Here is a 12,270-nt window from a genome sequence, read left to right on the forward strand (position 1 = left end):
GTGACTACTAGTTTGGGTGCAAGAAGGAGCCAACATATACACTGTTCCCTCAAAAGGGATCACAATAATCTCTATTTACTTACTGAGTCATTTACTGAATTATTTATAAACAGTAGACTGTTGAGAATTCAATGTCAGCTTCAGTGTCAGAACCCAAAGTCAGCATTGCTCTCAATGCACGTCCAAAGCTCAAGAGCTTTGCAACAAATAAATGTTGCACACTCTGAAGATACCATTCCTTCCCTGACACACTTCCCTTCTGCTGTGCTTATTTTAGCTGCATTGTCTGCAAATAAGCCCTGAAGGTTGAAAATATCTAGGAGAAAGAACACTTTAAACTGAGAAGGTCATTCAGCTCTTGTGCAGGCAGTGATGGCAGGAGTGGGGCTCCTCCTCCCTCCGCAGCTGAAATGCCACCAGTTACCATAGCAATGACATGGAGATGCCCTGACATTCTCCAAGACAGACCATGACACTAGTCTCCTGACCTGAAGTTAAGGTTCTGTGGAAGGCTTTCAGGAAAGACTCTAGGTAGCGATGGTAATGGACAAGATAAATTTCTCCTCCTGTACAGCATTATCTCTCTCCTTTTATAAATGACTGCTGAAGGACATGGAGGTTCTCTATGGTAGCCGGGGAGTAATTGAGACATTGGGGAAATGTGGATTCTATTTTTTTTACTAGTTTTTGGTGTGTGTGCGAAATCCAACAGCTACTCATTAGGTATGGCATGTGCTAGGTACTTATCAGCTGCTGTAGGACGCAAGGATGTATAAGAACCTGCCCTGGTCCCTCAGGGTAGTCTATTAAGAGGGAATAGAAAGCAGACGAAAGTCTCCATTAGGTTGAAACAAATGACATAACGTTACAATGTCCCAAATAGAGTTGAGTATGGGAAATTTTACACAGTTCAATTCTAATACTTGTTGGACTAAAATAACACCCACTAGAGAATACAATAAACACCACGGGAACAGATACTACTTTAACTACTTTAGATATATCAACACATGTAATTCTCACAACTTTATGAGGTAGGTACTATCAGCGTCTTTATTTTAGAGATAAAACAAAACAGAACAGAATCAGGGTACAGAAAGGTTATGAAACATAAATGAGGTCATGTAGGAAGGAAGTAGTAGGCCCAGGACTTAACCCAAAGCTGTGTTCCTCCAGAGGCAGTGCCCTTCAGGGCTGAGTACGCTCTCTCTCCTTGAGAAGGAGAAAGAAAGAGCTGCAGAGATCCCAGGTACACGCAGAAGCACTCATTCTCCTGGGGCGACAGGGCAAAGCTTTGTGCATAAAGTGATAACTGAAATCTGCCTGAAACACAAAACCCAAGAAGGGCTGCTTCTGACTGGGAGATGAGAAAGAATTTCTGGTGAAGGGGCCACTATGAGCACACAAAATGAAACAGGACTGCAGGGACATAAACCTGATGTACCTAGCAACACAAGGGAGAGGAGGCTAGAAAAGCACATAGGGGATCCATGGTGGGGACTTCCTTGAATAACAGGGAGATGACATTTAGAAAACAGTGGGGAGCTACTGAAGATGACTGGCAGAAGAATCACTGGATCTGAGCTAGGCAGAGAATGAATGTGGAAGCAGAGAGCAGGAAGGCTTGTGGTACGGAAAAATAGGAGGTAGGGAAGAGAAAACAGGACACTAGGAGTCCAGCTAAGAATGTACAATGGATCTGAACAAGCAAGATGACAGTTACAATAGTAAACTTTAATCTCCCAAAAGTGTGTTTATTAAAAAGTAACTCATAATTGTGAAGGAAGTGGTTTGTGAACTTACAAACATTTAAGTCATTCATTTGCTGTCACCATCTAATATGATAACCTTCTGGAATACTTTCAAAACTGTGACCTCAGTCATTGATGTTTATGTTCAGAATGCCTGTTTTCATAAAATCTTGGGTTAATTATGCTCCAAATGCCAATGAAACTTCAATATCTTTCTCCACTTGAATATTCATTTTAATTTGAGGAGGAAATACCATTGATTACAAAATTTATATTTTCATAGTAGTATGTGATAAATTCAGTGAAAAGGAAAGACTTTTAAAAATGAGAGGAAAAAATCCCTCTCAGAAAGATATCAAATCATCTAGAAAGTTCTCTGTATATATGTTTAATAAGTCTTATGTATTTGGCCCAAATGATCATCAAATCCTCTGCCAAAAATCAGCTATGAGAGACAAATAAAATTATTGGAGAAACACAGAGCATGGAACCAAAGCACCCTAACCAAGGAATCTGCCTTCTTCAGGACTACTAAAAATGTTTTACTTTTTTCTAGAAGATTCTAACCATCCTCATCACTCTGCCCAGAGACAAAAAGCAGCTTTTTATTGGGGTACTTTGTACCATTCTTTCTTTAAAGTATAACAAGATGTCTGCATATCTCTTTAAACTGGGATTCCCCCTCAATTTCCTTCTTATCCGGAATGTGTGTTCTTGTTCCTATTTATGCCTTTGCATAGTTGAAGTGGGCTGCTACCCATGTGTGGGCTGAAAAGTCCTCATGAGACTTCCAAAAATAGCCCTTTTCTTCCAGAAAATACTTCTTATGAATCTACTCTGTGGAAGACATGGTGGTTTGTGCCCATTAACATACAAATACCCATTCACACGGATTAAGCCCTTTCATCATGCGGAGAGCAGAGCTCTGAGTGCTTAGAAAATGGGATACTTTTTGGTAAGCAAGAGAAGAAAGAGAAGGTTAGAGCAAAGGATAATTCTTTGGGTGTTGTGTTGCATGGGTTAATCTTAGCTGGTCTGGTTTGACCACATGCCTTTCTCCAGTTGCTTATGCTTGGTCATGCGATGTTTGGACTGTATTTACTAAATATAATTTAGTTAACTGTGTTAACTAAATATAATTAACACGCTACAGTCACGGGTCCTTGAGTTGATTCACTGCAGGATATATCAGCCTGTCAGTGCTACTTAGCAATACAATTAGATTTATGATTTGCACGTAAATTCAGTGGAGCCTGGGGGCTGCTGGTTAAAGCTGTCCACATAGCGAGAATGTGCCTGCATGACCTGCTCACTACGGGAAACCCTATCAGGGGCAGACTTCGGGCTTGCTGGCAGTGAGGGGCTCGACAGGCACATAGGTAGTGGTTCCAGACCTAGAGACAAAGTGTGCCTCATGTGACTGAGCAGTGGGAGGACAAAGAGGCTAGTACCTGGGCACTCCAAGTGTACAAGTGTGCATGCACACGTTCAATACATGCCCCTTTCTACTGATGCCGTACTGTGTCCTTTGCCCGTAAGGAGTCTGTCTTCTGGATATAAACCATTTGATTCCTATGAGTCTTTCAGCAATGGCAGGAAGACGTAAGGTGATTAATGTGTGAATGACACAGCGGGGAGGTCTGCCTCTCAGCGAATGGCCCCCACCAGCCCAGGGGCTCCACAAAAACTAGGGGGCTGGTGGGAACTGCTACGTCGGAGAAGGGTAGTTAATCAGGGAACTGTTAAGGGGAATTAATTTATTTGCAATATCATTTATTACTTACTGTGTTTAGGGTACTATTTTAGGCACTGTGAGTTACACAGCTCTGAACAAGACTGTTCATAATCCAGACAGGGAGCTAAGAGAAATACGCAAAGAACTGTACTCCACAGCAGCCTTTAATATATCCCTTAAGAATGGTATGAAATAGCATGACCTCTCTCAAAGACAAGCGTGGGGAAGGGAGGAACTGCTTCAGGCCAAGGGTCAAAGTATTTTGGCTGAACCTTAAAGAATGACGAGGATTTATATTTGCTGAATGCAGGGTGAGGAGGATGAGGGTAGTTCTGGAAGGTGGGACGAGATGAGCCAAGCTGCAGAGGATGGGGAGCACAGTGTTCCTGTGCAGGAGTAAGCAGCCTAAACTCACAAGCTGGGGAGAGACGATGGAGGGTGGATGTCAGCATCTTGGTTTGCTGTTTAAGATGTAGGCAGCAGGGAGGGCACCCAAGAGAGTTCAGGTTATTTAGAGCAAAGCGGTATGTTGGGTCCTTAAAGCTGTGACTGGCAGAGGAAGATGGCTGAAAGGAAGAAGAGAAGGGGTAGAGGGTGTAAGGAGAGAGGAGGGAGGCAGTTGCTAAGGGATTATTCCAAGAGCCCAAGTGTAAGGCAAAGGTAGCCTGCAGGAGGGAGGTGGTGTGCATTTACGTTTGGTCAGTTCTGTCTAGGATTTGCTGTGATAGGATTGTTTTTTCCTCCCAATGGGTTTTGCTTTGAATCTGAGAGTTTAGAAAAGTGAACGTAGGAAATGCATAAGTTATAATTCATATTGACGGGACATTTTATGTTGAACACTAGCTCTTGCTGTGAAATTGTCTCCGTAGGGAAAATATGAGCTCCCTAACATCAGGACAATGCCTTGCTCATTTCTTTCTTCGCCAGCAGAGTTAGTGCTGGGTGCACAGCAGGGAGTCAAACATGTGTGACACGGTGACAGTGTACTCAGTGACAAGTGAGGCTGTGAGTGCTAGGGCCTGCTGCAGATCAACGAGATACTCAGATCATAAAGGTGGTCACGTGTCAAAGCGTGCACATTGTGGAAGGTGCCCATGGATACAGACATGTCTGTTGACTTGTGTGACATTACCCAATCAGTTCTGGGACAGAGTGCAGGTAACTTTTGGTAAGGAGAAGCTGGAAGGATAGGATTTTTCTTTGTGGGGGTAGGTCAGTGTCTGTGTGATATACCACAGATGAAGGACAATTCACTTGTGCTCTTGCTATGGCAAAGACAGAAAATCAACAGAGGCCCAATGACTGGCAGGAATTTCATTAACACATCCGCCTTACCCAGAGGTTGTAGTTCAGCAAGGTCCAAGGCTTAGATCTTTAGACCCCGTGCCTTGACAAAGAAAATGGCTTGGGGAAATCCTGCTAACACTTTGGGGGAAAGCGAAGGGCAGTGTATGATGTTTGCATGTGTGTGTGGGGGTTCCAGGGTGGGATGGAGCATGCACCATTAGTAGAACATTCTTAACTGATTGCTTTTCATTTCCTTACGGAAACTAACAATAAGTCACATTATCTCTTGAGTGAAGGCTTTGGGATATACTGGCTGGGAGAAACCAAACATAACCAAACAGCCACCCCTTTTACAACCCCTCACATTAATCAGAGAGCACACTAACCTGTATGATGCTTCTGAAACAGGAGGGTCGTAAAGACTTTGTTGTCTGGCACAACTGACAAGTGGACGACATTTGTCAAAAACAGCACCAATCCCCCCTCTTTGCGTCACCTCCAAGGAAATGATGTTTACATCTCCTATTAGAAACTTATTCTGTGATTTAGTTATAGAATCCAAATTATGGTTTAATGACACCAGAATTACCAATGAAACAGCAAGAGCTTAAACTCAGGTGCACTGTTCTCTCTTCCTTGGTTTCTGTAATGTGGACTCTAGCATACACTCCAACGGATGAAAAAAATCCATCCCTAGAATTTAATTAAAGGTATCCACTATGTGATCAGGATTTTTTTTAGGTCATGTGAGGGTTTAGAAGAAGCATAAAAAATAGCTTTGCCTTAAAACTCAACATAATTAATTAATTTAGGCAGCCCTCACAACTCACTGAGTTCGTTCATGGCACTAACATATATGCTAAAATGTAGCGAGGTAAATGCCATCATGGAATAACGGACAAAGTCCTGAGGAAGCACAGAGGCAAAACAATTCTTCAGGCCTAGAGGATTTGGAGAAACCTCCCCACAGAGCTGCTGTTTGAACTCAGTCTTGGGGATGAAGGAGGAGGCTGTCAGAGGACAAGAGGGGATGTGCAAAGGCAGTTTAAGGAGAAGAGAGAGCTTGCATGGAAGGCAGGGTTTTGGAGCACAGGGCAATTTGGTTGAAGGCATGAGTTTAACTGTCGATGTGATCATTAGGTAAAGATATATCTGAAAATCATAATGATAACATAATATAGGATTTGTAAAAAGAGGCAGGTTCTTAAATTCAACCTAATTGTTGGTCCACAATAAATTATTTCATCCTCTTTTCTTCTCATTAATTTGATTTTACATAACCTTTTAGGATAAGCAAATCAGAGAAACAAAAGAAGCAGGCTTGCAGAGAAGTTGAAAAAGCATCCCAGAAAAAAATTTTTTTGCTTGCTTGTGCCTTTTCAGTTATTCACCCAAATAAAACAAAGGACAGTAGCTTGGATTATAGTACAGCATGGACAGTATTCTGAAGGTAGAAAAAGGACTAAAATTCTTACTTGTTCCTACGCCTGGATTAACTCTTTGCAGACTCTGGGATGCTCTGCCAAGGGTACCTGCTGTGGCTGGAACAGAAAGAGAAGAAAACCATTAGTTTTCCCTGTAAACAACAGTCTGATATGACCCTGTTATGATCTCGCTTTCAAGTGACAAAATGTGACCTGGTCCAACCTCATGATAATTCTCTCCCTTTTCTTTCTCTCTTCTTAAAATTGCATCTATCGTCTGAAAAGAATCCACACATATAAGAGCACACGGAAGCTCCTGGTCTCATGCCAAGACATAGTCAGGACGATGAAAAAAATGCCTTCTTCTATCATTTGAGTCCAGAAGTCTTGCTTGTGAAAACAGGAGGAACATACATTCTTTTTTAAAACCAGTATTAAAAACAGTTCAGTCAAAAATATTACTCTTAGAAATAAACATGTGAGCAGTCCTGGGAGCAGGGAAGGAATGAGGGGAAGTGAAAAGCTGGATAAGAGGGACACAGAACTTTGGGTTGGGAGATGGGCAATGAGTCATCCATTATAAAAGTGCTTATAACTTTATTGACTGGTGTTATGTTGCATTAAAAAACAGGACAAATGGAAATTGATCAATGTTACTGTCACTGCACTGCTGAACTGGGTTGTTTTGCAAGTATCTCTGATACAAGAGTATGCAACTGCTATCTGGGTTCGGAGGGGAAGGGGGTTTCTCCACATTAGACCACATATGTCTGCATTATTCTTAGAGAGGCAGTGTGGCCCCAGCCCAAACACTAAGCATTACATCAAAGCAGATGCTTTGGGTCCTCAGTAGAAACCCGCAGTAACAATGCTAAGAAATCTTTCTCTGATATGGAAAAAGAAGAGGTAGAAAATGAAGGTGTGCTGGGCAGTGAGCTGACCCCTCCTGTCTCCCTGAACCGTAGGAAATCTAGTCCAGCTGGCTGGTCTGCTGTTGGATGTGCTCCTCCCACCCAGCTAACCCCCAGCTAACCCCCAGCTAACCCCCAGCTAACCCACCCAGTGGCAAGGTGCTGAAAGGTCTTGGTGAAACTGAACCCAACAGATGAAGTTAAGATCTCACTGAACGCTGCAGAATTCTGACTCCTCGGAGTTTTTTTCAGCCTGGGCACATCAGTGAGAAAATTTTTTTAAGTGAATTTAGGTTTTAGTGAATTAATATTTTAAACTCTATAGGACTTAGTTCTCAAAGTCTTTCTTTTTATTCTCTAAATTTTAATGTAACTTCATCTGTAGAAACTCCTTTATTTCTGAGAACAATAAAGAATGACAAAAAGCATTTTCCTAGAGAAGAGAATGTATTAACCATTGGTTTTAATGTGACTGGAAAGGAAAATTGCATGTTACAAAAATCCCCTCAAGTCTACACACTGCCTTGGTATCCTGTTTTTATTATCACCATTATCTAGAACCTGTGCCCACCCCCAGTTCTTTGCCACAAATCAGAGAATACTTTGTTTTATTGCCCTTTGCTCTGATTTGGGCACTAAAACATTATTTTTGGTCAAGGTCAGCAAGTTTATATAATTTCCAACTGTGAATGACCTGTTTCACTGACAACTCCTTGAGGAAGTTCAACAGCTCAAAGGAAGAGGAAAGTTAAGTCAGTCAGGGGATGGGACACAATGATATGTGCTATTTTGGTCAAAATTACCCAGCAAGTCTGTCTCAGTTTTCAACTTGAAATAGGGAAAACAAATGGACACCAATTTCTAGGTTCAGGTCAGCAGGAAAGTTGACAAATTTCTGCAGAATGGAGTGTGGGGCTCAGTTATGAGGCCCCGAGGGGGCACGTAGACCAAGCCTCCGGCCTGGAAATGCTGGGGGAGCCCTGGCCACCTCCGACTCTCCACAAACCAGGTTTGTGCTTTCTTTGCAGACAGACATCTGGTGCTTTCCTCTTGATGGTGTCAGTATTTGGTAATGTTTTCATAAGGCAAAAAGCCTTACTCAGCTAACACCCTCCACAGTATGTGATGAATCAAGATATAAAAGGAACAAATGGCATCCTCAAGGAAGGCCCACAGATGGATGCCAGCCCCAGGAAGGTGCTGTTTCCAGAAGGAAAGCACAACAAACACCACCGCACCATCCTGGCAAAGCGAGGTGTCTGTCGGTTTCAGTGCGCGTCAGAGCTGTCTCTAAGGCCTAGAAGCTCTGAGCAGTGAAGGAAAGACAAACAAATAGTGACCAAAAGCAGAGAATGACTCCTGCAATGTATTTATGTAAGGGCTTTACATGCTGGCTTTATAAAGTGAACTTGCTATAGCCTCTCAGGAGCCCAGGGTCTCCTGGGCAGGAATCTCTAAAGGAAGGAGTGGCCCTTCAGAGCTCTGGACAAGTTTCTTAGGGAAGGTGACTCCTTGTGACAGGTGCTGAACTTGAGATGAATAGGCAATGAAGGGGAAGGGAAAGGGCAGATGGAGCCAAGGGAAGGGTCGCACGAGGGTGTGAGGTGAGACAGCTGGACCTGGCAAGAGCAGCAGTCTGTTGGGAGTGGGCACAGCTGAACCAGGCTGTGTGGAGTCAGGGGCAAAGTCAGGGGCACACTGGGGATGGTTTTTGATCCTGCCAACACTGAAGAACCTCTGTCTTGCAGGCCCTGGCATCCCTGATCCTGCCTGCCCAGGGGAGGCCCTGAGACGAGAACTAACTGTGAGCCAACCATTCCTACTTCTGCCTGGCCTGGACCCGACCTCCCAACAGCGACAGCATGGATCTAGACCTTGGTGTCTCTGTCTGTAAAATGGGGACAGTAATAGCAACTACACACACACAAGGTTAAATCACCTAGGATATGGGATACGCTAAATGTGCAATGTAAGAACAGCTTAGTAAATGCCAGATACTCTCCTCATTGTTACTGTCACTGTCACTGTGTTGCTGTTAGCCTGAAGGCAAGGGCACATTGCTTCCTGTGGAGAACTTGATGGTGCTTTTTACATTAGACTTCATAAGCTCAGGACTTTGCACATGTGAAGACAGGGTGCTGCCCTCAGCCCAGCAAGGCCCGCACTATTTAGGTCCTCCTGTGTGGGCTGTAAGTAGGCAGTGGGGCTCTGAGGGCAGGGGATAGAAATCCACTTTGTGTCAGAGATTTAGCTTGAAGCTAAATGCAGTCAATTCCAGTTCTTGTAAGTGAATTCTCAACTCTATCAGTTACGGAGCTAGAATGGGAGAATCAGTGCCAAGTATCATCATTTACCAATGGCGCAGCATGGCATTTAGGACCAGCCCTGAACACACAGTGCAAACCCAAGTAAGTAAACTGAGGTACTGCATATGGTGACCAGTTTACCCAATGACAGGAGATAATGAATGTAAAGGTCTCGCTTGACATTGGCCATAAATAAGCACTGGCTCACGTCAGCTGTTGTCACTATTAGTTTATGGTCATGATCACAACAGTGATGATGTAACTGTCATGTAATCTCTATTTCGAGACTTTCTCCGATTGTGGTAATCTTGGCAATATATGCGTATATCAAAATATTCAGTTGTACCTTAAACTTACATGAGGTTTTATGTCAATTTTATCTTAATAAAGCTGGGATGGGAAAGATGGCCTCTGAGAGGAGAGGTTTTGCTTTCCCCTTGGGGCAGTGTTGCTGCCCTCCACCCCTCAGCCCTGGGTGCCGCTATTTGCCTGTGCCCTGTGGTACACAGTGAGTTTCTTGAGGCAGGTATTGCTTTCTTTTTAGCTTCAGTTAGGAGCACAGGGCCTGGCACCTACTAAAATAATAAAGTTCACAAAATGAATGAGGCAGGTAAGGATGAATTACAAATGTTTTAAACTTTGGCTTCTGGGCTAAAAGGGAATCAAATAAAAATACGTTATTCTTAGCAAATTGTGTCTCTCCTTGAAAATCTCAAGTTTGCTTGACTACTTTTCCTGTCTTTTTGAAGTCCATTTATCCTTGAGCATAGTCCAGAAGTTTCTCTGCTCAGATTTTTAGATTCCAACCTCTAAAGCACTTTCCAGACTCACCTTTGCCACTCTTCTCTGCCCTCCTGTCAAACTATGATCACCATCACTGAAGAGTATTCAGTTTAAAGTCCTTGTCTCCTTCCAACCTGCCTGTCAGTAAAGCTTAAGCTCAAGTTCACTGTCTGGTCACACTGATGCTATGCCCTGGACTGTTCTGCTGCCTGTGAAGGGGCTGGCTGATGGAAAAGTCAAAAAATGTGTGTGAGTGCTTATATTTCACATTTACCGGGCACCTAAAATGCACCAGGCATTTTAAGGTATTAAGCACATTTTATGGATGTTCCCATTTTACCTTCACAGCAGCCCTCTAAAGTGGGTATTATTGCTAGTTACATTTTATGGATGAGGAATTAAAAGCTCAGACAAGTTAACTAACTTGTCTAAGGCTATCCAGCAATTACATGGTAGAGACCCAATCTGAACTGCAGCAGGGTTCTGACTCTACTGTTTCCCAACTTGCCTGACCAAGAGATACTGTGGCATTTATTAAACATATGGTTCCAGGTCTTGTATCAGATCTACAGAATCTGAATCTCTAGGGCCCTGGTCAATCTGTGTGCTGGCAATGTCCTGAGAATCTGTAGGTTTGCCTTGTACTCCCCATCCCCCAGCCATGTGGTTTTTGGGTCAAGACGTGTTTGGAAGACTCTGCACTACCCACTTTCTTGCACTGGTCTGAGTCACTGTGTCCTCTGCGGGGCTCTACTTCTAGGGCCCCCCACTGTGTGCCCACAGCTGGTGCTCACGAGGAGGCACTTGCTAGAACACAGGCTGATTTATTTGAATGCTGCTGACATTCTGGTAAGTTATATTAAAGGGGCCAGGTTGCTGAGGCTTTGGGCAGAAATACCCCTCAGGAGTCAATTCACGAGGCCCCATGTGACATGCTGGCAGCCAGGCCTCTTCCTCCTGCTCTGCAATGAGTGACATCACACTGGTCCTGGGGCTGCGGCTGTCTTCTCGGCCATGGCTGGCTCAGGGCACATGGGGTCCTGGGCCTGATCTCAAGGACAGTGCTCAGCTGGAGTTTCCTTTCCTTGTGGATCACTGGCCTAACCGAATTCACATTCACAGTGCCTCATGAACTCAAGTGTGTTGTTATCTTGTACACAGTATGACTCTTGGCAGCTCTCAAGAAGCCTGTGTAATCTGAACAGGGAATCTTTGGACCTTTCAGACAGGATTACCTCCCCAGATCTCCATGAGGGAGAGGGTTTCTTCTATATTTGAACAGTAAATCGCAGGGCATATTATGTGAGATGATTTAAACAAAAAAATGGAACCATGAAATGATGCTGATAGTTTCACATACATTTTAATGCTAAAAAAGCTGCTTTGCAAATACACAGCAAGTTTGGGAGAGAATCCAGCATGATGAGAATATGCACATGCTGACATAAATCTGCAGTGGCCATATTTTATTGTAAATGTATTTTGAGAGTAGTTGGGCCTCACAGTAAGAAGAATTAATGTGCAATGAGAGTTCATAAAGACCTTCTTTCTCGTAAGACTACCTCTGGCTTTGTGGTGTCTTCCATAAAGGAGGAAATTTTGTAATAACTTCACGATTCACATATTCCTTTCCTGTCTAGCAGTGTGCTCCTTGGTGAGCTTTATTAAAAAAAAAATCCTCCTGACACAAGCTTATACATGTACTGAGGACATCTGCTTGCAATTAAAGACAGATACTAGGGCCTGAGTTTTCAAATGCAGCCCTTTAGGTGATGAGGCCCGTTAGAGGCGCACACATAGGCTAAGGGGAACACACTGGTACTGGTTTTTTTTAAAGGAGTACTAAAAGCAGCAATTAATAAGAATGTTGGGTCTCAGCTGGCTTGCATCTTCCTTCGGCAAATTTGCCGAACAAATTCTCTGGCTCTCCCTGTCAACTGCTACAGGAACAGCGAAACACCCTACCTGGCTAGCTGCCCCTGACACTGCTTTTCATTATGGAGAACTGCAGGGGTTTCAACCCTGGGTCCTGGGCTGTAAGCCAGCCCGTTATGCCATGTGACAGCAGGGGCC

General features: G+C 43.6%; 1 protein-coding gene across 4 annotated transcripts in view; it reads right to left on the reverse strand.

The window, feature by feature from the left end:
* GHR (growth hormone receptor) overlaps positions 1–12,270 on the reverse strand; it is a 237,137-nt gene that overhangs the window by 60,054 nt on the left and 164,813 nt on the right. For all 4 annotated transcript variants that reach the window (XM_073236618.1, XM_073236623.1, XM_073236619.1 and 1 more), the window contains one exon: positions 6,249–6,314. In XM_073236618.1, coding sequence (XP_073092719.1) covers positions 6,249–6,314 — 66 coding nt within the window. The remainder of the gene's footprint in view (positions 1–6,248; positions 6,315–12,270) is intronic.

The sequence above is a fragment of the Manis javanica genome, chromosome 1, assembly GCF_040802235.1.
Source record: "Manis javanica isolate MJ-LG chromosome 1, MJ_LKY, whole genome shotgun sequence".
NCBI lineage: Eukaryota > Metazoa > Chordata > Mammalia > Pholidota > Manidae > Manis > Manis javanica.